Source organism: Spodoptera frugiperda, chromosome 7, assembly GCF_023101765.2.
Source record: "Spodoptera frugiperda isolate SF20-4 chromosome 7, AGI-APGP_CSIRO_Sfru_2.0, whole genome shotgun sequence".
NCBI lineage: Eukaryota > Metazoa > Arthropoda > Insecta > Lepidoptera > Noctuidae > Spodoptera > Spodoptera frugiperda.
Window position 1 is genome coordinate 7,616,205 of NC_064218.1, and position 23,622 is coordinate 7,639,826.

The 23,622-nt window shown below is 36.7% G+C and overlaps 1 protein-coding gene across 1 annotated transcript in view; it reads left to right on the forward strand.

The window, feature by feature from the left end:
* The first annotated feature begins 15,097 nt into the window (after nucleotides 1-15,097).
* LOC118266124 (follistatin-A) overlaps nucleotides 15,098-23,622 on the forward strand; it is a 28,438-nt gene continuing 19,913 nt past the window's right edge. The window contains exon 1 of the mRNA XM_035579498.2: nucleotides 15,098-15,398. Coding sequence (XP_035435391.2) covers nucleotides 15,113-15,398 — 286 coding nt within the window. The 5' untranslated portion in view covers nucleotides 15,098-15,112. The remainder of the gene's footprint in view (nucleotides 15,399-23,622) is intronic.

Genomic DNA, 23,622 nt, shown 5'->3' on the forward strand with positions numbered 1-23,622 from the left:
GCTGAGGTAGGCGCTACAACTACTTACTTACATACACCAAGTAGTAATAGGTAAATATGTTTTTTTTATTAAGTGTTACACGTGTCTTTATCAAACGGCCGTGAGGTTACATTCCACACGATAGATCACAAAAACCTCATTGAAATGAGTTACACCGTGAATCAATTGGTAAGAGAGCCAAATGATTGATTTATAAATAGACTTATAATATATTTATAATGCCACTACCTTCTACCACCGCCTTCGTCCGCGTTATTGGGATATAACGTAGCCTGTATTATTCTAGACCAGGGTTTTCCAAACTGGATCGTGACCTATTGGTGGGTCGCAAGTGAATTTTTAGTGGGTCTTGTCTGTAGAAAGACATACAACCAACCGAAACTTGATTTAGATAGGTCGTAGTCCAGACCACTATGGGTACCATTGCTCTCTTTTTTTAAGATGGGTAAATCATCCAAAATCTTCTCCTGCCCTGGGCGAGGTGAGAAGAAGTGTCAGACTCTTACAGACTAAAAACCACCCTGTCCTGCTTTTCGAGCCAGAGCCCCGGTAAACCCGCTAGGTAGTTCGCAGCTCCGGATCAGGGTACCACTACTCTAGACTACTAAATATAAATAAACATCTATCCCTCATTCTGATCCGTTAAGTTGCAAACAAATTTTCACATTTATGATATTAGTAGGATAGTTTCAAAATTGCTTTTCTTTTACAATCTAAACTCTAAACTACTGAATTTCAGTGAAAAGATTTTGTGTGATGACCCACCTAACTATCCCTAAACATTAACTGCCGAAAGAAAACTGTGGCGGTTAACGTGCTATTACTTCACAAACTTATTTAAAGTTATATATATGAATAATGAGTGTGAAACCATCTTGTTTCACTTTTTCTAACCTCGAACATTTTTTCTATTGTTTAGGACAAAAAGTTCTACAAGTAAGACAAGGTATGTCTCTATATAGAAGTACCTTGATAAATATATATCTACCTATTTAAAATACAGATCAGTATGCTATATAAGCAGAACTACAAAATACATTCAAGGCCGGCAATGCACCTGTGACACCTCTGGTGTTGCTGGTGTCCATGGGCAGCGCTGATCGCTTACCATCAGGTGACGCGCCTGAAGGAAAAGATCAAACGAGTGGATAGAAAAAATAAAACAAGACAAATCTTTTATTACCCACATGTCAGTACGGATTTAAAACATTAAAAGCGTACGCCTCTTATTCCCTAGAGCTTTACTTTCATAACATATAGCCATATAACAGACGCTTACAACCTCGTAGTAAATAAAAAAATATGTTTGGATAATTTTGTACTACTGAGATATTATATTACATTATATAGATATTTTGTTTCATAAAACTTAATAACTGACTATGTAATTTAAATTCTACATTTATTTCATTTAGTCCTCCATAATCCATATTCTGAGATCATAATAAGCACTTCGCTTTGACAAGTTTATCTCCGTTCGAGACAAACCATCTGTTTTACAGCTTCCGCGACAGAAGTTATGTTACTGCTTATGACAATAAAAATGCTCAATCATTTAACAATATAATGGCTGTACACAGCCCGCAGAGTAATTTCAATCAATTAAAGTGTCGATATAACGTCATTTTGTACCATAAAGCCTCCGGTTTATTTTAAATCCCTGCTATAATTGCTATACATTCAACTTTTCCTTTGAAAGTGGTGTCTGGCGACTTTCTTCATGTAATTTACAACAGATTTGGTAAATTGCTTTGCGTGTCATTGAACAGCTTTCCATCTTAAGTACTAAGTACTCGTTATGGTCTATGATCCAGGAATTTTCCTTAGCAACTAACTCAGTGCTCAACTTTGATGGATTATGTGATCAGTTGCCAAGTCGATCCACTTCGCGCGACAACTTGGGATGTGTCGTTAAAATAATTAGAAATGTTGACGATTCCTGGTAAGTTTGTAAGTTTCCAGACAGTTATAATAAGTTTTTCAATTAACAATCAGGAGTTGGCTGATTGATCCTTTGTTTAAGGAAACTTGTCATACATAATTTAACTTGAATAACTCGAGTACACGGTGGTGGCTTCCACGAAATTTCAACCGCAACATGATACTAAGTAATCACTTTCGCGATAACTTCTCGAATCGCAAAAACCTCTCAGTTGGCATTAAACTAATTCTCATTGTGGCCATGTTGGTAAAGTACGATTTACAAGAAATACAAAACATTAAAAATTTAATTTAACTTCTATGTAAAAGATTAAAAAAACACGTGCAAGCGCCAGCGCGGCGGCGCGAGTCACATCGTCACATCTAGTAGATGTATTATTTTTTATTATTAAAAGGCGAGTGGTGGCGAGCATCGGGCATGCATCGTTGACCGCTGCAGACGAGCATTATGTCATCGCGTCTAGACACGAGACGGCAAACAGCCATCACGCCGTGTTTACTCTAGTCGATCAACTCAGCTAAAACTGAGATTCTACTTATATGGAATCGACAACTGGCATTGACAAATATAATGAACAGCTCCCCCTAGTATGGATCGCTAGAGGAGACGTCTGTATTAATCAAATACATATTTGTCTGGTTGTATTGTCCTTTATGGGAACAAAACGGTTATAAAAATATTATTTAAATGTTTCTTTTGACAGATAACTTGTTAGTTTTTAAACAATAATCGGTATTTAATAATCGAATCTAAAGGAGAGCTCCACAGGACCTTGTTGTTGCTACGATAGAGTGGCAACAACTTTAATACGAAAGAAGGAATTGAAAATTGGTCTACCACTACACATATGTGAACTAATGTATCTCTATAATCCTACGTAAGTATATATAGGTAATGATTTTATTTGCAAACATATAATTTCCCAAAAACCCAAATAGAATTTTCCCACGCTAAACAAAACGGTGCACAGGCAAAACAACGATTGAAACGCTTGTTTGTAAAAAACCGAATGATATTCTCATTCTAAAAACGATGATAATGTTAGTAAATTAATAGGAGGCGCCAAAACAAATGACGAGAATATTTATAAATAAAGCGTTTCCACGACTTTCTGTTACAGAGAAGCGGCGAAGAAAACATATCGCATGTCCGTCTCAATAGGTCCATTGATCACACGTGTTTGCAATAATGAATTACAAATTTACAACATTGTGATTAAGCCGGCCCTAATTGTTACTTGTATTTAGTAATTAGAGGAGGCTTTGAAAGCCGCTTTCAACGTCTTTGAAGTAATCGGTATGATCGAGAACGATGGGTGTTTAGGTACGCTTGTTGTATGTAAGTTGTGGCAATAGGCTCATCCCTTATTACATGGGACTTATAACACAAATGGTGAAAAGTGGGTGTACATTGTATAGCGGCATTACATGCTGTAATATGCACCTCTGCCTGCCCCATCGGGGATAAAACGTGTAACATTAATAGAAAACTGTTAAGTAAAAAAATATTGAGTATTTATGAATGCTTTGGTAATCTATCTTAACCAGTTTTGGGCTGAAATTAGTAATTTCGAACGTTAAACAATCTTTATCGTTTTGTATTAACCACCATGTTTGAAATGTTATTGACTTCCGAAATACCACTGACAATTTAACGTGATGTAATTCAAACAGAGTGTGCCAGTATACAAATTTGCTCTATCTGTATACTTAAATAAAAAAATCGCATCCTCGAAATGTTATTCGCATTATTAGTTTTTCGCATAACTTCCGAATTACTTGACCAAATAGGATAATTCTTATTTTTCGGATTCATAATAATTCTTAGTAGGTACGAGATTTGTATGAATTCAAAATTTCGCTACACATTATTCCCCGATTCCCCAACGACCCTTATATTCCTAACCCCCAAAGGGCGTGTTGTGGTGTTTTAAGTGTCCATGGGCGGCGGCGATTGCTTACCATCAGGTGATGCGCTCGCTAGTTTACCGGCTTGTTCGAGGACGAGGCGGTCACTGAACAAATCTAGATTATTTAAATTCATTTCTAGATATGATAATTCACAGAAATCAACATGTGAACAGGAATGACCAGAATCCACGTACATTATGTATTAGGCATATTTTATCTAAAACCGAGCACGCACTAAATCAAGTGAACCAATAAATCATTCCACTGATAATAATCCACTTATAGGCACTCATATCAAAACTCTAATTGATTTATTATATTGTCAAACAACATACATTAATGTGTAATTTAAAGTTATAAACGAAATTATGTCTATGTGTAACTGCGAAACTGCTGATTAAATTTTGATAACATTTGAGAAAGAGATAGGTTGAATCGTTACGCTTATTGATATAAATTATAACGAAAATAAAAAGTCTACTTACAAAATTAGATACTTAGAGAATAAGCTTAAGGATTCGATGAAATTAAAAATATTCTAGCGATTGGACTGTATTATGCACTGTCATCTAAATTACTGCACGGTTGGTGCGGTGGCTGGGCATCTGGCTTCGCGAAACGTGGTTCAATCCTCGCATGGAGCAACTATTTGGGTGATCCACAAATTATTGTTTCGGGTCTGGGTGTGTTGTGTATATGAACGTGTATGTTTGTAAACGCATCCACGACATAGGAGAAAATACTAGGGTAAGGCTACTTTCTTTTTAAATAAAATCTTAATAAAATACCTAAATCTAATTTAATCTAGTCCAAATAAATTGTGTCTGGTGATGAGGAGACTGTTGAAGGTATTGCAACTGTCGCAAGACCTGTAGAAAAAGATTAAATAGAGCATCCAGATAAAACAACATGCCAAAACTATGTTCAGTTCAGATACAATTTCTCCACAATTAAGTTAATGGTACATCCTTACAACATCGAGTGGAGTCCGATACTCTCAGCTTAAGTTTATTAGTTAAGTATAAGCTTGCTCCACATTCACTATCGTATCGGAATATCAGGAAATTGTACTCTATTTCTTTCTATATCATCATTAAGTAATATAAAATTAAGTGATAGTAATAACTATTAATATCTAGCAAAATAATCGTCTGAAATTGAAGTGAACGAGGTAATTTTCTATGTTTTTGTAGTACATTACATTATTATTGGCTTAGCAATTCGGTATGTTGAATGGATACGATGAACAAAAATGCTTTGATGTGTGGGAAATAGCTTCTCGCAAAAATTGCGTCCTTGGTTCAGTTAGTCAGAATATACTTAACGGAAACTTTCGTCTGCTTAGTATTTTGACCATTATCATTATTGATCATAATCGATAAGATTAACTGTTGATTAAATGTGTACCTCTACGAATTCTCTATTCTTAAATGGACCCGGGTAAGTCCTAACCAGGCTGCGACCAGCCACCGAGGAATGGGCAGCAGCATTCTTAAATTTTGAGATTAAATCAAATCGGTGACCTAACTGCGATCCCCAAACCCCCATGCTAAGCGTGGGGATTATAGCAGCCCCTCCCCCTCTTAAGGAGGAGGCCTTTATTCAACAGTGGACGGTTTTCGGCTGATGATGACGATGGCATCGAAATTTTAGAATACACTGCTGTCCTTCTGTCGGCGAGTAGTCGCCGCTTAGGGACAAACCTGGATCCTTACAATTCTTGTATTGATTGGGTATTGTGGTCTAACTAATAGGACAACGACATTAGCTTGTAATTTGCCAAAAATGTTTGCCAAGTCAGATTTCTATGAATTTCCCGCATAGCAAAGCTTTCAGATAAAAATGTGAATCATAATATGAAAATGTCGGAAAATTCGAATGAAACATTCATAGAAATACTTTCATATTGACCGATGAGTGCCGGTAATCTAGTTATTGGTCATCTTCAAATTCCCGAAAACAAAAAATAGGAATCCCGTATTATTGTGGATTTGTTGTAGCTGATTACAAACTCAAATAAATACTTACCATTTCGGACAGTAGGGAAAGCTCAAACATAATAAAGATGACGATAATGACTAAAGATTTAGTTAGAGATTATTTGAAAACTAAAAACATTTACAAATAAAAAACCGCATTTTTAATCCACATACTATATTCGGAGTGATTAATGTACCCCTTCATAACATAAACTGCAACGGGTTCATAGATCTGAAAAACTGATCATTATTTACAGATTTCAGTAATTTTTCAGCAACTCCAGCTATTACTCAATCAGGCGATGTTTTGACAGGTTTGTAACATTGTCTAACATTGAGTTCCAGTCATACACACAGTTAAAGACCTCGCTAACCTTTGAAGTGACTGCGGTGTCCTCTAGCATAGTGCTGACGAAGTAATTTTTGTGAATTGTTTTTAATTCACTGGCATTTTTGGTACTCGTTTGCGCTACTAGTCATGGGTCACAGTTGGTGATTGGGTCAGATAGTAATCTGTTGCCATTAGAGCAACCGCAAAGGGCTTCAGCTCCTAATAGCTTCTGAGAAAAAATGCGAAAAATGTCACAGCACTCACAGCGCCTCCCGCGATCTATCATCGAGATGGTATCGAGAGCAACACTCGATGGCATCGCATCGATCGAGCAGCACGTAAAGCACGATACATAGTTGTCGCGTGAACACGAATTAACGGTACCATACCGGTATTGTGTCTGCAAACACGGAGTACATTCAGAAATAGCCGCCTGCGAGGTGAACAAGTGAGCTAAAGTAACCGATTCGACGAAATTCTTGGCATCGCTTGCTTGGCCGCATATTTGTTCGGCTTAAACCCCGCGGTATTTGTTAATGGTCATTATTGGGTTAGTTAATGGTGAACGGGCAATGCCGACCTCCGTACGGAACTAAGTATTATGTTCGCCCCGCGCCGTGCTTGTACGTATGTTCCGATTGAATGTTGTGGCCTGTGGCCTGCTAAATGTCGCACCTAATGTTTGTTAGTTTTGAAGTTGCAACGCTGTGTTAATTGATGTTCAGTCATTGATAATTATGTATAGAATATCACCATGTAATCTCAGAAATAAAAGGCTGGGAGAGACATCTCTCTTTAACACTGAAAGTCTAAAATTCAACTTCCTTAGCAATCAGCTTCCATTTCAACTTTAATCAAAACTCAAAGCTTGTTTCTGTTCCTATTTCAGTTGTTATACTATGTAACGGGTATTTCAACAAGAACTTTGTTTTTTAAAACAAAATAAAATAAAGAATTTGGTGGAAAATGCCTAAAAACTTCATTGTATTAAAAAGAGAAAAGTTTGGCAATTATACGAAAAAAATCTGACTCCACCAGGACCACGCTGACAGATGTTGATTCTTTCATCAAAATTTTTAATCACTTTCCTAACAATCACACCTCCAGACCACATTGCACACCACACAGTGACACGTTGAGCATGCAAAGGCTTCTCAATAATTGCTTTAGGATTTTCAGAAGCCCAAATGCTTATTGACATACCCTGACAAATGAAAATGTGCTTCGTCTGAAAAAATGATTTTTTGAGAAAAACCAGCAGGTTGTTCTGAGCAAATCTACGGCGATTTGAATGGTCGGTCAGCTTCAATTCCTGCACCAGTTGAATCTTGTAAGGCTACAAAGCCAAATCCTTATGCAAAATTCGCCATGTTGTGCTTTTGGATAACCCCAATTGTTGAGAACGTCGTGAAATTGATAACTTTTGATCTTCTTTAACACTGTGGCTCACGGCAGCGATGTTTTCTATTGAACGACCCGGTCGAACACGTGTTGGTGTTGGCACATTTTGTACCGAGCCTGTCTGTTGATAGCGATCTCAGAAGGACGATTATGTTGCCCGAAAATATCACGAATTCTACGAAATGTAACTTTAACAGAACGACCATTTTCATAGTGAATTTGTTATATTTTAATGTAATTTTTGAGCGAAATTGAATTCATTGTAGCAATTGCCAAAGCACCTACTACGAATACCGCCAAAAATTTAATGTCAAAAATTGCCACGTTCTTGGTGTTGCCCTATTTAAAAACAAAGTTCTTGTTGAAAAACCCTTTATATTCCTACTTCAGTGGTTTCTACGAAATACTCCACGAGCTTACACTTTGCCGAATCAAACCTAGATGTTGTGGAGTGCTCTAGTTTATCTGACAGCCACTTACACATCCTGGTAGTTACGTCTGGAAATAAACATCACTATCAAACATACACACTTACACAGTTAGGGTGCTTTTCTACCAGAGATGTGCTATGTAGCTATGCTAAGAAGATGTAATAATGCATAGCTAAGCTGTAAAATTTTATTTGACCGTTTCCGCGAGGAAGATGCGCAGCTCGCGTATGCAATGTATCGATAGTAGGGAAGCCTTTTATAGTACACATCCATAGCACGCATCCATAGCACACATCCATAGCACGCTATTCATAGCACGCATCCATAGCACGAATCTTTCCATATAAAACAGCTTAGTTGAGTCCGCTTCCGCCAGTGCTAAGCTATACGTGTAACAATGAATATGATTGGTGGAACGCCAAACCCATCTACAGCGGCGTAGCAAAGCACATCTCTGGTGGAAAGCATGCTTATTCATACAGGTACTTCGGTGTAGCGCAGCGCATCCCTAATCTCGAAGAATAACATGTACACGAGAGTAACACGTACATTTTGTATCTGACTGTTTAAAATTATTTTAGTTTAGAAATGTATGTGTATGTAGAGCCACTCATTCAAGAAAATACCTCAGCTAGCAACATTGTTCATTCAACATTGCTGAAATAAACTTCCTGAAAATGTACTAGGACTAAACATGTCTTAACTCTATAATGCTTATTTAATTCTTATAAATGCGAAAATGTGTTTGTGTTTATGGTCAAAATGTAATCATCTGGAGAACGGAGGGTTCTTATTACCTGCTTGGGAGGCTGGAGAGTGATTTTTTCTATAACCACGCAAACTAATATTTTATAATGTTAGGTACCTACACATAATTAATTATTATGTTACTAGCTTACTCACGTAACTATTTGACGAGGAACTCGCCTAGTTTCAAGCCATGCTAAAGGCTCATATTCATGAGCATTCCGCGACACAAGACACAACGATTGTCGCGCTACTACTCTGCTGAGTAAGCTGAGTAAGCCGATAACATAATAATTAATTTAGTATGTCTCATGAAAGTTATAATTAAATTAAATACACTAGTTGTAATTACAGATAAGGCAAAAATTTTAAACTATATCCAACACTTAGAAAATACTCAAATCTCAATATGCGATACTTTACTTGCCTCAGGTTTTTAAATAAAAAACCTTGTGCCTAGCAGATGACCACACTTTCAACTCAATCTAATAAATATTCGCATATTCATAGACATTTCATTGATCTTCGTGTATTGAAAGGCTCTTAAAACTACCGAATCTTAGATCTTAACGTCTGCCTGTACTACACATCAAACAGTTTTATGATTACACAAGCAAGAGCCCGGGTGTCAGGTTTATAGTACAATTCCTGTCGTAAAGCCATTAGTATAAATTCACGAATGTTTCTCCGCCCTAAACTAAACGCATCTTGGTATTTGGGCCAAACAGACAAACGCACGTGGAAATAACTTTTGATTTGATGCACAACTACACTCGTAAACTATGTTAAACTTGGCTACTGAATAACAAATGTATATATCGCGTTTTCATTCTGTGATTATTTGGACAGAGATAGACCTAAGAGTAGGTAGCACACTCTGAAATTTTCCCCTATGTCGTTGCGATTACAAACACATAATAGGAATGATGATTGGGTATGAAAATTAAAAAGGTAGGTAATTAATCCGTCAGTTAAGTAATAATATATCTTATATGATTGTCATATAAGTTAACAATATTTAGATAAAATAAATTAAAGTTTAGGAGTGTAATCTTTGAAAGTATATGTTTCCATAAGAAAATAAAAAATACGTATCTAATATTTTAAAATAATTTACAAGACGGACATTTAAATAAAAATTAATCATCTATCCTATTTCACATTACCATCACATTGAGACCCGGAACAAAAATTTATCGGCCACACAAACAATTAACACGTTCACTGCGTTACGGGAAGTATTTGGTTGTAATTGAGTCTCGCTCTGTGCGGCAGCTAGTTGTCCTGGTTTTACTCTCCGTGCGGAGGTGATTTATTCAAGTATTCGTTCAAGTAAAAAAGAGACACCTATATTCCCGATGTGCTTGCTTATAGTGTATTCAAATTTAAGAATAAAAATGTACGGGAATTATTTTGTCGTAACGCACAGAAAGGTAATTATTGTACAATAGTGCGATACGGGAACTATTTGGCCGTATCCTAAACCCCGTACCGCACTGAACGTGAGCTTCATTTAGTCATAGTGCTGTGTCTAGTCGATACGTTGTTACAGAACGCGATATTTTATCTTTCACGCGTAAGTAGGTAAATTGTAGATACATGGACAATGAAACGTTCACGCAAAAACTTATTATGAGGAATGGTGTTAAAACAGAAGGTGAAGAGGCTAGAAACATTATTGTGCAGAGTAGTGGTTCCAGTTTCCAGTTCTAGTACAAAAAAAAACAGTTTAATTTTTTTAAGTCCATCAAGCGAATTTTGTATATGAGAAAAAATAGTAATTAATAAAAATAAAAAGACTGATCCTCATCCCATTACAAAAAAGGTTTTGTTGATAGTATAATACTCTAATAAAAAATAATGAATCTAAAACAAAATAATGTTTTTATGACACCCCATCCCTAGCAATACGACTGTTGTATGCGCCACGACAAGTATTTTCCCGTAAAATCAACCATTTTCTAAAATACCTGTATCTTTTAAGATATTACTAAGAACCCCGTGCTACTGCAGCTGTGCATACACAAGGATGTTAACTATGTATTGGTACAGAAAAAAATATCTGCTGAGCACTTTCCATGTCTCTGTGGAGGGTTGAAGTCAGGACTACATACGGGAACATAGACGTCGTAACGCACACCAGGCAATCTTGATACGGGAAGTATGTGACTTGTACAGCACTGGAAGTAAGTCTTAATCTTGGGCAGCCGCAGTGAACGTGTTAATGTTCGGTCAAAAAAGAAAATTCTATTAATATTTACTCGCAATTGCACCGGAGATCACTCGAGCCACATAAGTCATGGAAATTAACATAAATAATAGGGTTATTTCACAAATGATACGTTCCAGTTTTTTCGTTTCATATTCTTTGTGAAATTAACAGAACGGAATACATGATGGAGGATTGTACAGACGGACGGACGGACGGACGGGCGGAAATGTAAACTCTGTCATTTGTGCAATTACGTGCAGCCTTGCACGTTGCACGGTCATACGTAACGGTCGCACCGACAGGACATGTTCAATTAAAGAAACTACATTAATGACTTTTTAACTTTAAAATTTCCACGCTGATAATTTTTAAATTGTGTTTTGTTTTGATTTGATTTGGGATAGTATAATGTTTTATTAAGTGAAGCGTAAGTACCTACATAGATGTGTATAGTAGGTGAAGCTTCTTCCGAAGAAATGAAATTCATTTATGTAGAAAGATACCTACATTTTTGTGATAAAAATTTTAAGTTTACATAAATGTTTAGCTTATATAATACCCATATTACTTCCCTTATATACTTTTAAATAAAAACTTGTAATAAATAGCTGTTAAATAGATCAATTTGTTTATGTATTTAAACACCCACTTGAGACCCACGCTCCACGATCACTTGTGTCACAGAAACATTACCCCACAATCAATTAGACCCAATAAATTCATTTTAATAAGCTATTACACCTTAGTTTTAACAATTTTACGTATCACGGGTTTTTCATACAAACTGACAATAGTTATTTAGTAAGAGTTTTTAATTATGGGGGATGAAATTGCATCTAACCGGAGTAGTCCGAAAGTATTTTTTTTTAGAAAACGTTGCCCCACACTTGGATTTTCTCCTGTATCGTGAGCTCGTTTACGTTGACACCCAGACGGTGTCATAAACATACAAGTTGTTTACAACAAACAACTTAAACCCGAAACAACAATTCGTGGATCACACAAAGAGATTTTGCGTGCGGAAATCAAACTCGCTACACGTTGCACGGCAGCCAGTTGCCTAGTCACCGCGCCAACCGTGCATTCATTGGAAGGATTGAGGATTCATTGTACAGCACAGGTGGTCTTGATGCAGATATTATGATGAAGATATATTAAACTGAAATCAATTTTTAGATTTCATAATTTTCAACTTTTAAGTTTGTATGAAAACCGCACCGCTTAAACGCTCTTAATCTAAAATATGACTACGACTCTTAACCTAAAATTTAAGAGCAAATTGCTATCGATTTGATTGGTAACTACAGTAGCGAAATAATTAATATTTATCAAAGTATAGTTACCTACTTATAGTTTAGAATGATCGAGAGGTTGTAATGTAAGTGTCAGTATTTACAAGGCTGTAGGTTGGACTCTCGAGTCCCACAAATTTTTAGTATATTTTTTTCATTATGAAGTTTTAAATTGAATATGGAATCTGAATTAATCAGTAAGAGTCTTATACTCCCTCTCGCCTCGCCGAGAGAAGTCGTTGAATGACTTCCGCCATTTAAAAAAGGATAATATACATTTGTCACCTCTGCTACTCTTCTCGTGGGTAACAAGACCTGACTAATAATGACGGAAATTAATTGTTAGTGTTCGGAATTAGATGTTAGACATTTGACATCAGATAAACGGAGTTTCTTTCTACAACCGACATTGATCCATCCAGAAAATGTTGGTTTCGATCATACGGCTCTTCACATTTGCTTAGACTGAGCAGCTGATACGATTCACAACATAGCAGGAACTTTTCACCAATAGGCATCGTGCATCACTACACTATTTCGGAGAATAAAACATAAATCATAATAATGTTGTTAGTTTTTAACCAACAGACAAACTTAGGTACGTGTTATACGAGTAACTTTCAGAAGTGCAAGTAATGGTGTAATCGACATAAACGTTTTGACTTTGAGTTTGACTTTACAGTTCATGGAAACTTAATGATACATAAGACACTGTAACGTTTTCAATTGAAAATAAGCTTTGGTACAGTTGTAGACAAAGGTTCTGTGTAGCTAAAGACTGAAGTGATACTCAGTTACTGTAGTAACAGACGCTGAAAAATAGTAGAACTTTTTTATAAGTTCTTTGTATTATCTTAACTATGTAAACTTTTCTTATTGAGGATTATGACATAGGTAAAAAGGTTGTTATATAAACAATATTTCCTGATCGAAGACCGTGTTTTTCACAGTAATTAAATAAATATTAAAGATAGTTTGTCTTTGTCAACAAAACGGAGTGAGTTTAAGTTAGATGCAGATCGGCTGCTGCGTGACAAACGAATCCGGGGCTGACTATATTTTGTACAAAAACAAATATTCATGATGCAATAGTATTTCCCAGTATGAGTAAATATATAATTCGCTATATGTAATCACCTGGTATTTCCCCTTGTTATATAGTGTCGCTGCCGATTGTTATGTTAAAGCCTTATAACAATAATGTTTTCGCAGAACGCGTCTTCCTTATTAGAGTAAGTTGATATTAATTTTATTTTATCAATTTTTTTTTATGTTATTAATTCCAGTGCGTCATGCTAGACATGTTTTGTCGCTCTTTTATACACGTTTTGTATTTTTTTTTTGGTAGTATTATTACTTTCTTTTCATATGCAATTAGGTAGTATATACTTAGTAGTATAGCTTTAGTGTTACTCAAATTGCAGTTTATACTTTGTTAAGAAATTTAAATGTTTTTTATTACTATAAATATAATTAATGAAGAATAGTAGTTGTCAATTAAATAGTTCAACAAATACTTATCCAAACATAGCTGTTTACAATATATGTTTTCAGCATGATTATTTAGTTATATGTAAATGACGATAATATGACTTATCCACACAGTCCAAGTACCATCAAATGAACATTACATCTAAGTATCAACTTATAAAAAACGGAGAGCCACTACAAGTCTATAACATTTTCGTACAATCAAGAGTACATGAGTCACTGTTACCTAGTATAACGAGTCATTTGTTTTTGTGTTTCCTTCATTTTTTCGCGAACAACACATAAATTAGGACATTTGTCTGCAAACGAGATGCATCTAGCGTGCATGGCTCGTGCATCAAAGTCATACCGTTTTTGTTCCTAGACAAAAAATGACATTTACATGGAAAAGGACGCGATGATCACGAGTCACTGTGTTTGTGACCATTTAATTTGACATAAACTAATGGTACCTACCTCTAGTCGGTACCTTCGCAGCCAGCATTGTGTCTCGAAGATAAATGGAATCAAGTACCTGTAGGTATAGGTACAGCTCAGAGAGCGAACGTAAGATGTTCTTGTTCGATCTCTGAGCGCGCAGTGGACGTCTTAAATCCAATGATACCGTTGAATGCGCGTCTCGTGGTCAATCACGAGATGTAGATTGTATCCTGTCGCCGCGGCCGGCGCTGCATGCAGGTACACAGCACGCCCAGACCCGCAATCAAGGCGGATTTCTTCAACCATTACCACTAATAATCGGCCCGGCTACTGTGCGTTTTCAAAATCATTAGCCACAGAAATAAACGACAAAATGTTTCAAGAATTCGCATAAGACCAAAACTTTTTCTGTCGATCGCATGTTTTTATCTTAATCTTCCAACAATTATTATAATTACGATAAAATAAGCACACATCTCAACCGTATGTAAACACAGCATTATGATAAATGATGTACATTAAGTAGTAATAGAATAAAATTTGAAATAGACGAAGTATTTTGTGTTACAAGACAAACTTGTTTTTTTAGGAATGTAACGTAATAAGCGCCCTTGAAAAGACTTCAACGCTTAACCGACATGAAGTTCATTGATCCAGCGCTATTATTGAGCATGCTTTAATCAGATTAACTTCAATACAACTATGTGACTCGATGTTACGTAATCTATAAATTACTTATTCAAATTTTAAACTGAATAAAAGTTGAAAATTTTCAGATCATGTAATATTTTGGCGGGAAACGTAGTAGACATGTGTATCGATAGAGGCAGTATAATGAGATGATAAGAGACGGTACGGAGTGGTGCTGGTCGGCAGGCGGAAGGCCGCTGGGCGCGTGGCGGCGCGGGTCGTCGACACTCCACCACTAGCTAGCGCTGCACTTGCACCGGGCGCGTATGGCGTATGGCGCGCTGACGGGCGCGTCTCGTTCAGTCCGCGTCGGCTCTTCGCTCGGGTACAGCGTCGCATGCGTGGCCGGGGAGGTGCAGCGGTCACTTGTTGCAGGAGGCGGCGCGGCACGTGTGCGCGGCGGCGCGGCCGCTCGCCACGGGCGCAGTGCCGCGGCGGCCGGCGTGGAGCGCACAGCGCCGCACGCGCCGGCATGCCACGCTAGCGGGAGCATGCGGCTGCCCCTGCTGCCGCTGCTCGTGCTGCCGCTCGTGCTTGCGCGCCCGGCAGCAGGTGAGCCAAACATTATTACTTACACCCAACACACCACACACCACAGTGAAGTTCCGCTAAGTTTACACAAGTTTTGTCGGGAAATTGCATTTCGTGAACTTTACAACCTCTTCGTTTATTCCTACAGGAGTGAAAAGTTGTTAACTCGAAAAAGTTTCCAAGCTACGTCCGGTTTCAGAAAATATTCAGAAGAAACTCGTATTTTTTAATTTCGCGCCTAACGCTGTAACACGTTTTCAGTGATGAAGTCTCCAGGAAAAGTTTATTTCCCGCGAAGTAAATTCAAACTCATGAATTAAACGACCACCCGACAGTCTCGGTAAACACGCGAGCAGTGAAAAGTTTCATACAAAAGTTTTCGAAAGTTTCGTTCGACTTGAGGAAATTGCAATGTGTGAAGTTTCAGCGTCCGCACGTCCGTCTGTACGTAACGTATTTATAAAGTAACTTGGCAAACTTTTCCTTTAGTCACTTTCGATATGGACGAAATTGTTTTGCTTTTATTTTTGTCTTGAAATAATAATTTGGCACGGCTGCACGCGTTCATTGTTTTACCTGATATCAATGGCGTGCGGAGTTATTTTGGAAGTTTGTCGGTGAGTGTGAGTAGTTGTGTAGTGATAGTATGTTGGTTAGATAGTGGTGTATGTAGGCGGTGTATAATAGTGCGGCATTAATCAGCACATGTGATAAGTCAGGCTGACGGACCGGTGCGACGGCTTCCGCGCCGCGTTACGCGCCGACACGGGCCGCTTTAAACGCACAAACTCGTATTAATACGTTTTAATGTAACCACGTTTATCGCACAGATAAACAAATTATATAGTCCCAATAATGGAGTAGACAAATTAATGTGCTCTTTGCTGTTTATTTTTCTTATTTGTTTTAAGACGTTATTTTGTTTGGTTCATTTTATGTTGTAAAAATGTATTTTTACTATTCTTGTTTTATTTTTTAAATAACAAAGTGTTACCTGCTCTTTTAAATGTTTTGTTTCAACTAATTTTATTTCTTATCGCTAAATTGTCCAATTACAATTTATAACTAAACCTATTAATGTTTCCCCAGTGGCTTGGATATTTGATAAAGTTAGTAATAAAAGTGTATCAAGTAATTTTATTGAGAAGATCTTCCTTCGGGATAGTTATTTCTCGGAAATGTTAGACTTGTAAAAGAAACTAAAAACATTACCATAATATTGTAATGTTATATATTTCAAATACAATTAATAAATGGAAATTGAAATTCCCAAAGCAGAACAAAATGTAATGGAAATGTCTTACAATTATTCCAGAAAATAATTCTAAGACATAATATTACGCCTAAGTTCATTCCACGAAAGCGTAAACAGAGGTTAATAGAGTAACGTTTACGTACTGAAAACCAAAGTTTCAGAAAAAAAGAAAGTTAAGCTACCTTATCGCTATTGTACAATGGGCCTAGTTATATACCACTGATAGTATTTAACTATGCGTAACATTTCCCTTGATTGTCTTAGAACGCTTGTTATTCATGTTTCTTCTGTTTCACAGTTTAGTAAAGTATTATTATACAATTAGTCATACTAGACTCACCACCAATTAAATGCAGGGCATTAAATAGCTGGTGAATAGTGAGGATCAACTCCTCGTTGGTCGAATGGTAACAAGTACCACAGCCGCACGAGGTGCCTCAGGTTTGATACCCGAGTCGCGCAAAGTATAACTGTGGTTCTTATCATAGCACGGAGTCTGGAATAGTACCCGGTATATAGCAATAGGTTCACCCCCAATTACATGGGACTCATAACATAATTGGTAAAAAGTGGCTTTACATTGTACAGTTGTTAAATTGAAAATGTACGCATCTAGCTTTGGGTTGATACACCATCGTATCGTGGCGAAGTTTATTTTTATCAATTCTATCATTATCTATCATTAGTTCAACTAACTGTTGTAATTAATATTTAAAAATTACGCCTGTTAGGTAGATGTGCAAGTAAGATGTGCTATGAAGATGTATTGCCCCTCGCGGAAGATGCGCAGCTCGACTATGCGATGTATCGACTGTGGGGAAACCATCCATAGCAAACATCCATAGTACGCATCTTATCATATAATAAAACATATCTTAGTTGAACCCGTTTCCACTAGTACTAAGCTATGGGTACCAATAAATATGATTGGTGAGATCCAAACGCATCCATAGCAACGTAGCTTAACACATCTCTGGCGAAAAAGCACCTTTAACTCCCGACGGGGTGGGCAAAGACATCAGTAATCTTATGTCACTTTCATCAGTTAAATTATAAGTCAGGGTGTCCATTACATTTTTTTTTTTTCAATGTTAAGTCCACATCTAAAACTGTCATACAAGTAATTAAACTCATCGACTCAGTTCATATATGTATAAACAATTACCCACGGTAGATATTCTAGGTTCTACTACGCTATTAGTCTGTGCTTGTCCTTTTGGCAAATAACCGCAGATATATTACGAATTTGATTTTTACTGTCAATTTCCATGTCATTTTTTTTATTTTCATTTTATAAGTAGATCTTTTTTCGTAAAAGAAGCAAGTCAGCCGCATTAAAGGGTTCACTTAGAACTACACACAACACTAGGCGGTACATATTTCCCTTGTACTTATTTATAATTTCGTGCTATTTTTTATATCACCGAAAAAATTTTAATGTGACTGGAAAATCTCGTCTCGTTGCAAAGAATATGGAAAAACATTGTAATGTCTAATCTACCTTCTTCAAACTATAGACTCATCCCCTATGATGAAGATGTTACATTTATTAATATGCATCAATCTTTACCCCCCTTCATGCAATATAAAGCGTGATGTTACGACACATTAATTGTACAGACTCTCATACAAACTACGTTACTTCAAGTAAATTATATGGGTCTCTCGCACCCACCTACAATTTACTCGTAAATGCATATCCACAGAACAATTTTGGAATAGTGCCCGTTGGAGAGAATTCCCAACGAGTTATAAATGAAAAGTTTTTCATAAGAAAATGTAATGGAATGTGACAAAAACCGGTGTAGTTTGGCCAGTGTTAGACATAGTTGCATTGATGCGGAGCGCACAGGAAGCAGCGCGCTTGTTACATTGACAGCGGTGACTCCAACACTCTGTCATTTCACAAAATAATATAATGAGAGAAACAGACAAATGAACATGCATTACTTGTACAAGATTTTTTACGTGGGTATAACGAGCGCGCTCGTTGCCATGTGCTTTGCAAAATTATTATATCAGCTTTCAACGCAAGAAAGTTCTTCAACTCCAAGAATCATGTTAAGTGGCGATTGTATCGAGATAAAAATAATTTGGTACGAAATAAAATTAGAATCTTTTATTATGTGCAGAACATCACATACCTATAAACGAACTGATTGGAAATACAGGTATTTTAAAGATACCTGTAAAGTAACATTGGTTGTCGATACAAAACCATTTGGAGGCCAAAAATAAATTCCTAAGCACCACATCAAAGTCCCAAAAACTTGGTCATATATTTTAATAGGCCATAAACCGTAAGATCTCCATGTTTTACGAATCGCAAAACATCAGCGTTAACTAAATAAGTAAAATGAAATGAAACTATTTTTCGCCCCAATTTTGACGTCGCGACGAGTTAGAATAATTTGCCCATAAATGTGACTAGTTATGGCGCGTACACGCAGCACCAACGTTTAAGTGAAATTAGCGGCAGTTAACGCCTGCTTCTATGTATTTAATATCCACTTAAGTGAATAACATAATATTTCTCTGTCTGGGAAACATCCGCCGGTTGGCTAGACCGCGGCCGGATAGCGGCTGCGGGCTCCTAGCTAGCCGCACCACCCGCCATACAGCCCGCCACGTACCGCCGATATCATATTATGCATGTATGTTAACTACTTGTTTTTACTTCATTAACATCGAAGCGACGTCTGCTAGATTGTATGACCCTCGTCAATGGAAATAACTACCAATGCGTAACGACTTTATTAAGAAATTGTAAAATTGACACTCATTAAACAAGGGCATTTTGACTTTGAATTCTAGGTTGTTTATTGTCAATGCTATTTATAACAAATACTCGAGTCCGTGCGCATTTACTATAAAATTAACATATTTAAATGTAATACACTGGTTCAGGCTAATTAAAAGTAACCTAAATCGAGCATGGAACGGTAGAATGAGTCAGACAGCGGAATAAAGGGAACGAATTAGAATGTACAAGATTTCGTAGACGACTATAAGTAGCATATTATATAGTATCTGTTTAAATAAATTTCTGATTATTCAAAAATACCTTGGGGCATGACACATGTAAGGTAATACAATAAAAACAAATGCGTGTCACCTTAGATAATTACGGACAAAATGTTAATGCATTCAGCGTATTGTGAGGAAAACTCCCAAATTATTTAGCGGACGTAATGTTTGGGCCGGTAGGTGCATATTTGCATGTGTAAATAAATATTAAAGAGTTGGGCCGTCTGGCCGCGGCGGTCTGCCGGCGCCGACGATGATTCCAGAGGAACCACATATCGGACAACTGAACACCTGCGGGCTGGTGACGCCGACTTTATCGATATCGATACTTTTCAATTATCCAAAGGAGCCAAGTCTTTTTGTTCACTATTAGCTTGATTGCAAATAAAGATGACGGGGTAATATTTTCTTAAATATAAAATGTATTTCATGGCAAAGGTAATATATGTCATTCCATGAATGGCTATGAATACAAATTCAGATGCGCCAGACAGTATAGAAAATTAAACATCGAATAAATTTTATAGCTTCTGTACGCGACGGTGTGTTGAAGAAGATACATTGTGGACGCGACACACGGCGCGTAACTTTTGGAAAATATGACGATTGATGAATTTATCGGCGGACAGCCGCGGGTTCGGTCCACGTTTGTCGTTTATTGTTCTCCAATATGCACATTACGTCGCCACTAACGGGTTTATTGCTTTGGAATGAACGCGGCCGTCTGCATGCCAAGCGACGATTCCTGGTGATCGCCCCTTTGAATTATGCGCACGGGCACGCTTACGCGTCTGCATTCAATCGCCTCACGAGATTTATGTGTGTCCCGCCTGTTTGCCACATACAAATATTTCCATGAATTTCGACGTGAGAAGCCCGGCTTGCCTGCCGCCTCTGTGCACGCTTACATTACCATCACTTCACTCCATCTGTTTTATGTTATCGCGCGGTTTACTCCGCACCGTGTAATGTGCACAGATTGTCGACTTCAAAGAGGTTATTAATCATAACGTCGGGAACCTGTTTATTAGTTATGTTGATGTAATCGATTACAACGGTATATTTTACTTAAATAGTATATCGATTCGAATTCATTAAGTAAATACGTCTTAAAGCTTATAACAAGTCTAGACGATTATGCGGTGACTTGTTTATGATCTGGAATTTATTTAAATATATCTTTTTCAATGTTGTGTATCTAGCTGTTGACATGGTGATAAAGTTTGAATTTATAACATGGCGCTTGATTAAAGTAACATTGTTCGAAAATAATGTAACAAATTATCGATATAGGTAATGATCGAAGCGCTTGTGTTTCGCATCACTAGTGTAAATGCAAGCGCGGTGCAGTCGGCGGTGCATCGCGGCGCACTCCCCCGCTATTGTTAGTGCGCATTGAAAAAATACGCGGCTCGCGACCGCCCGACCTGCCAAACCGGAGTATTTTGTGTCTCGCCACTTCAACTTATTGTCTCGCCTGCCCTTAATTAGATGTAGTATTTACTTGTATACAGAACTCGCTTTTATGTAGCAGTCAGCAGATTGTACTCAATTTCACCAAACCATTGGCCTGATAGCAATAGAACTGTGACCTTTAAATAGCTTAATATTTTTTTATGAATTACCTGTAACGGTCGATTAAATATATTTTACATAGAAACTTGAACAATGCAATTTGAAATTGTGATGTTATTCTCAAATCAGCATACATACATACATACATCTGTATATCTACATATTATTCAGCCAAAATAGAGCAACATTTCCGTTCCGACTACATTAAAATTAAACCGAATAAACAACTTCATTGAATCACACAACAGCAATTAAAATTTAGTCAAAATATTTCTATGTGGGCACGTTATTATAGAGCATTAATACGCTATCATATTTCGCGGCGGAACATACGTACAGTGGTACTTAATTGGCTGTATTCAACCCCGTGTTATTGTTTGTATGCAGACTATCCGATTACAAATTGCATCGCCGGCCCGTCCCTAACAATCCCCTCACTAGATTTTATTATGAAATGGAAAAAGCAGTGGTTTTATAAATAAAATTCTGCTTTTCAAAAGGTCTATTAATACTTCGTAGCGCTCGTAGCAATAGTGCTACGGTGTTTTGATAGAGAGTTTGTTTGGCTCTGTTTAGTGAAATTGGTTACGTCTGGTTAAGTTTCAACTTCGACTAGTTTAAGTGATAGGTAATTTGAATATTCGTTTATTATAATAAATATGTCACTTAAATTAAAAGAAACTTTATCAGCAATGGGGAAAAATAAAAAATATTTAAAATTACGTCGACTCATTGGACAATTTCAGGAAAAGCCATTAATAAACTAAAAAAAAATACTGTTTAAGCGAACTTTTGTGAATTTAACAGATACAATGATTACTGAATAGTTCCACAAAACTATGAATACTTTTAAAAAAATCTATGAATCACACGAGGAAATGATATATCTTCAAAATTCCAATTTTTTGCGTGAATGTATTCATTTTTGTATTTTACGAGTATTTTATTGCACTGAAGCGGTTAGATACGTCATTTACGAAAAGTAATTTAATAATTTTATGTCTTTTATTTTTTTAGGTATAATCATTTTATGTTAATAATTATAATATGTTCTATTATAATTCTATGTTTATGTTTTACAAACTTAGTGTTAAGTTTTTGCGTAATTTCAATATCAATTACGTGGAAACTTTATGACGTAAACTTAATTTAATAAGTAGTTTATTTGAGAAACCGCTCTAAAGTTTCCCTGAGAACAATTTTAATAGAAGTATAACTTAGTTCCCGTAAACCGTTGTAATTAACTTTCTACGTAAACTATCGCAGTCTGCGTTTGGATCTTAATAAATATGAATAAGATGGAGTCTGGTGGGCTCGTCGCTAACTACAGCTTACCAACGCTCCGGGGACATGAATTATATCGTTTACCCTAACAATTATTCCAGTTTAACGTCCCGAAATTAAAATATTTAATCAAATGGCTAGACGGCGACTTATTATATTATGCAAAATGTGCTTTCAACCCAGACACCTGGTTAAATTCGTCCTTCATCGTCCCAGAAACAAAAACTAGGTCGGCGGGAGACTGCCAGACAATCACAATTTTAAATTAGGTACCCTTAAAAGGCTAGACAGACTTTACAATACATATATAAATGCATTTCATTACCCGTCCCTAGGACTTAATTTCTAGGCGACTTTATTGGGCCGTCTGGGAGCTAGGCGCGCCTTTGTCATGCCCACTTTGAAGTTAGGCGGTAAAACTTTACGGCTCATTAATAGTGATTATCTCAGCTACTAACTGTTTTGTAGATTTTATGATGTGGCCGCCATTACGGCCGCAGTTTCTGTTATACCTGAGAATGCGTTGCCATGGTAACTGCTGCGAATTTGAAAATAGTTCTTGTTTTTTTTTATTGCTATAGGACTTATTACTTGATGAGTTATTTAGCTTTATTCGTTTTATTTATATAAATACGACTGTTATAAATAGAAGTTTTTACTATTTGAATCAGCGCATGTTTTCACATGATTCATCCATTCATTTTCAAAACATTTGATGGTGGCCGAACCAAAATATTTAGATTTCGCTCAAAATAGTTCAAATCAATAATATTTCATGCGTTTATTTTGTCAATGAATGGCAGTTTCCACGATATTGGTAACTTCCATAACACTAGGAATATGAAGCAACACACGTCGTACCTGTGACATTTTGTTTATTTGGATAATTCTGCCAAAATAAATAGTGGCGCTTTGTGAATCACTCCAAAATATTATTTCGTCGTAATCAAGCCAGCGGATGTTATTCAATTAATCTGATTTATTATTTTATTCAAAACAGCCATTGATTATTATTAGAAAAGACAGATTTATGCGATACTATTCTTAAATTACACAGCACAGCACAGAGTATAAATAAAATGAGCGACAAATCAAAACATTTAA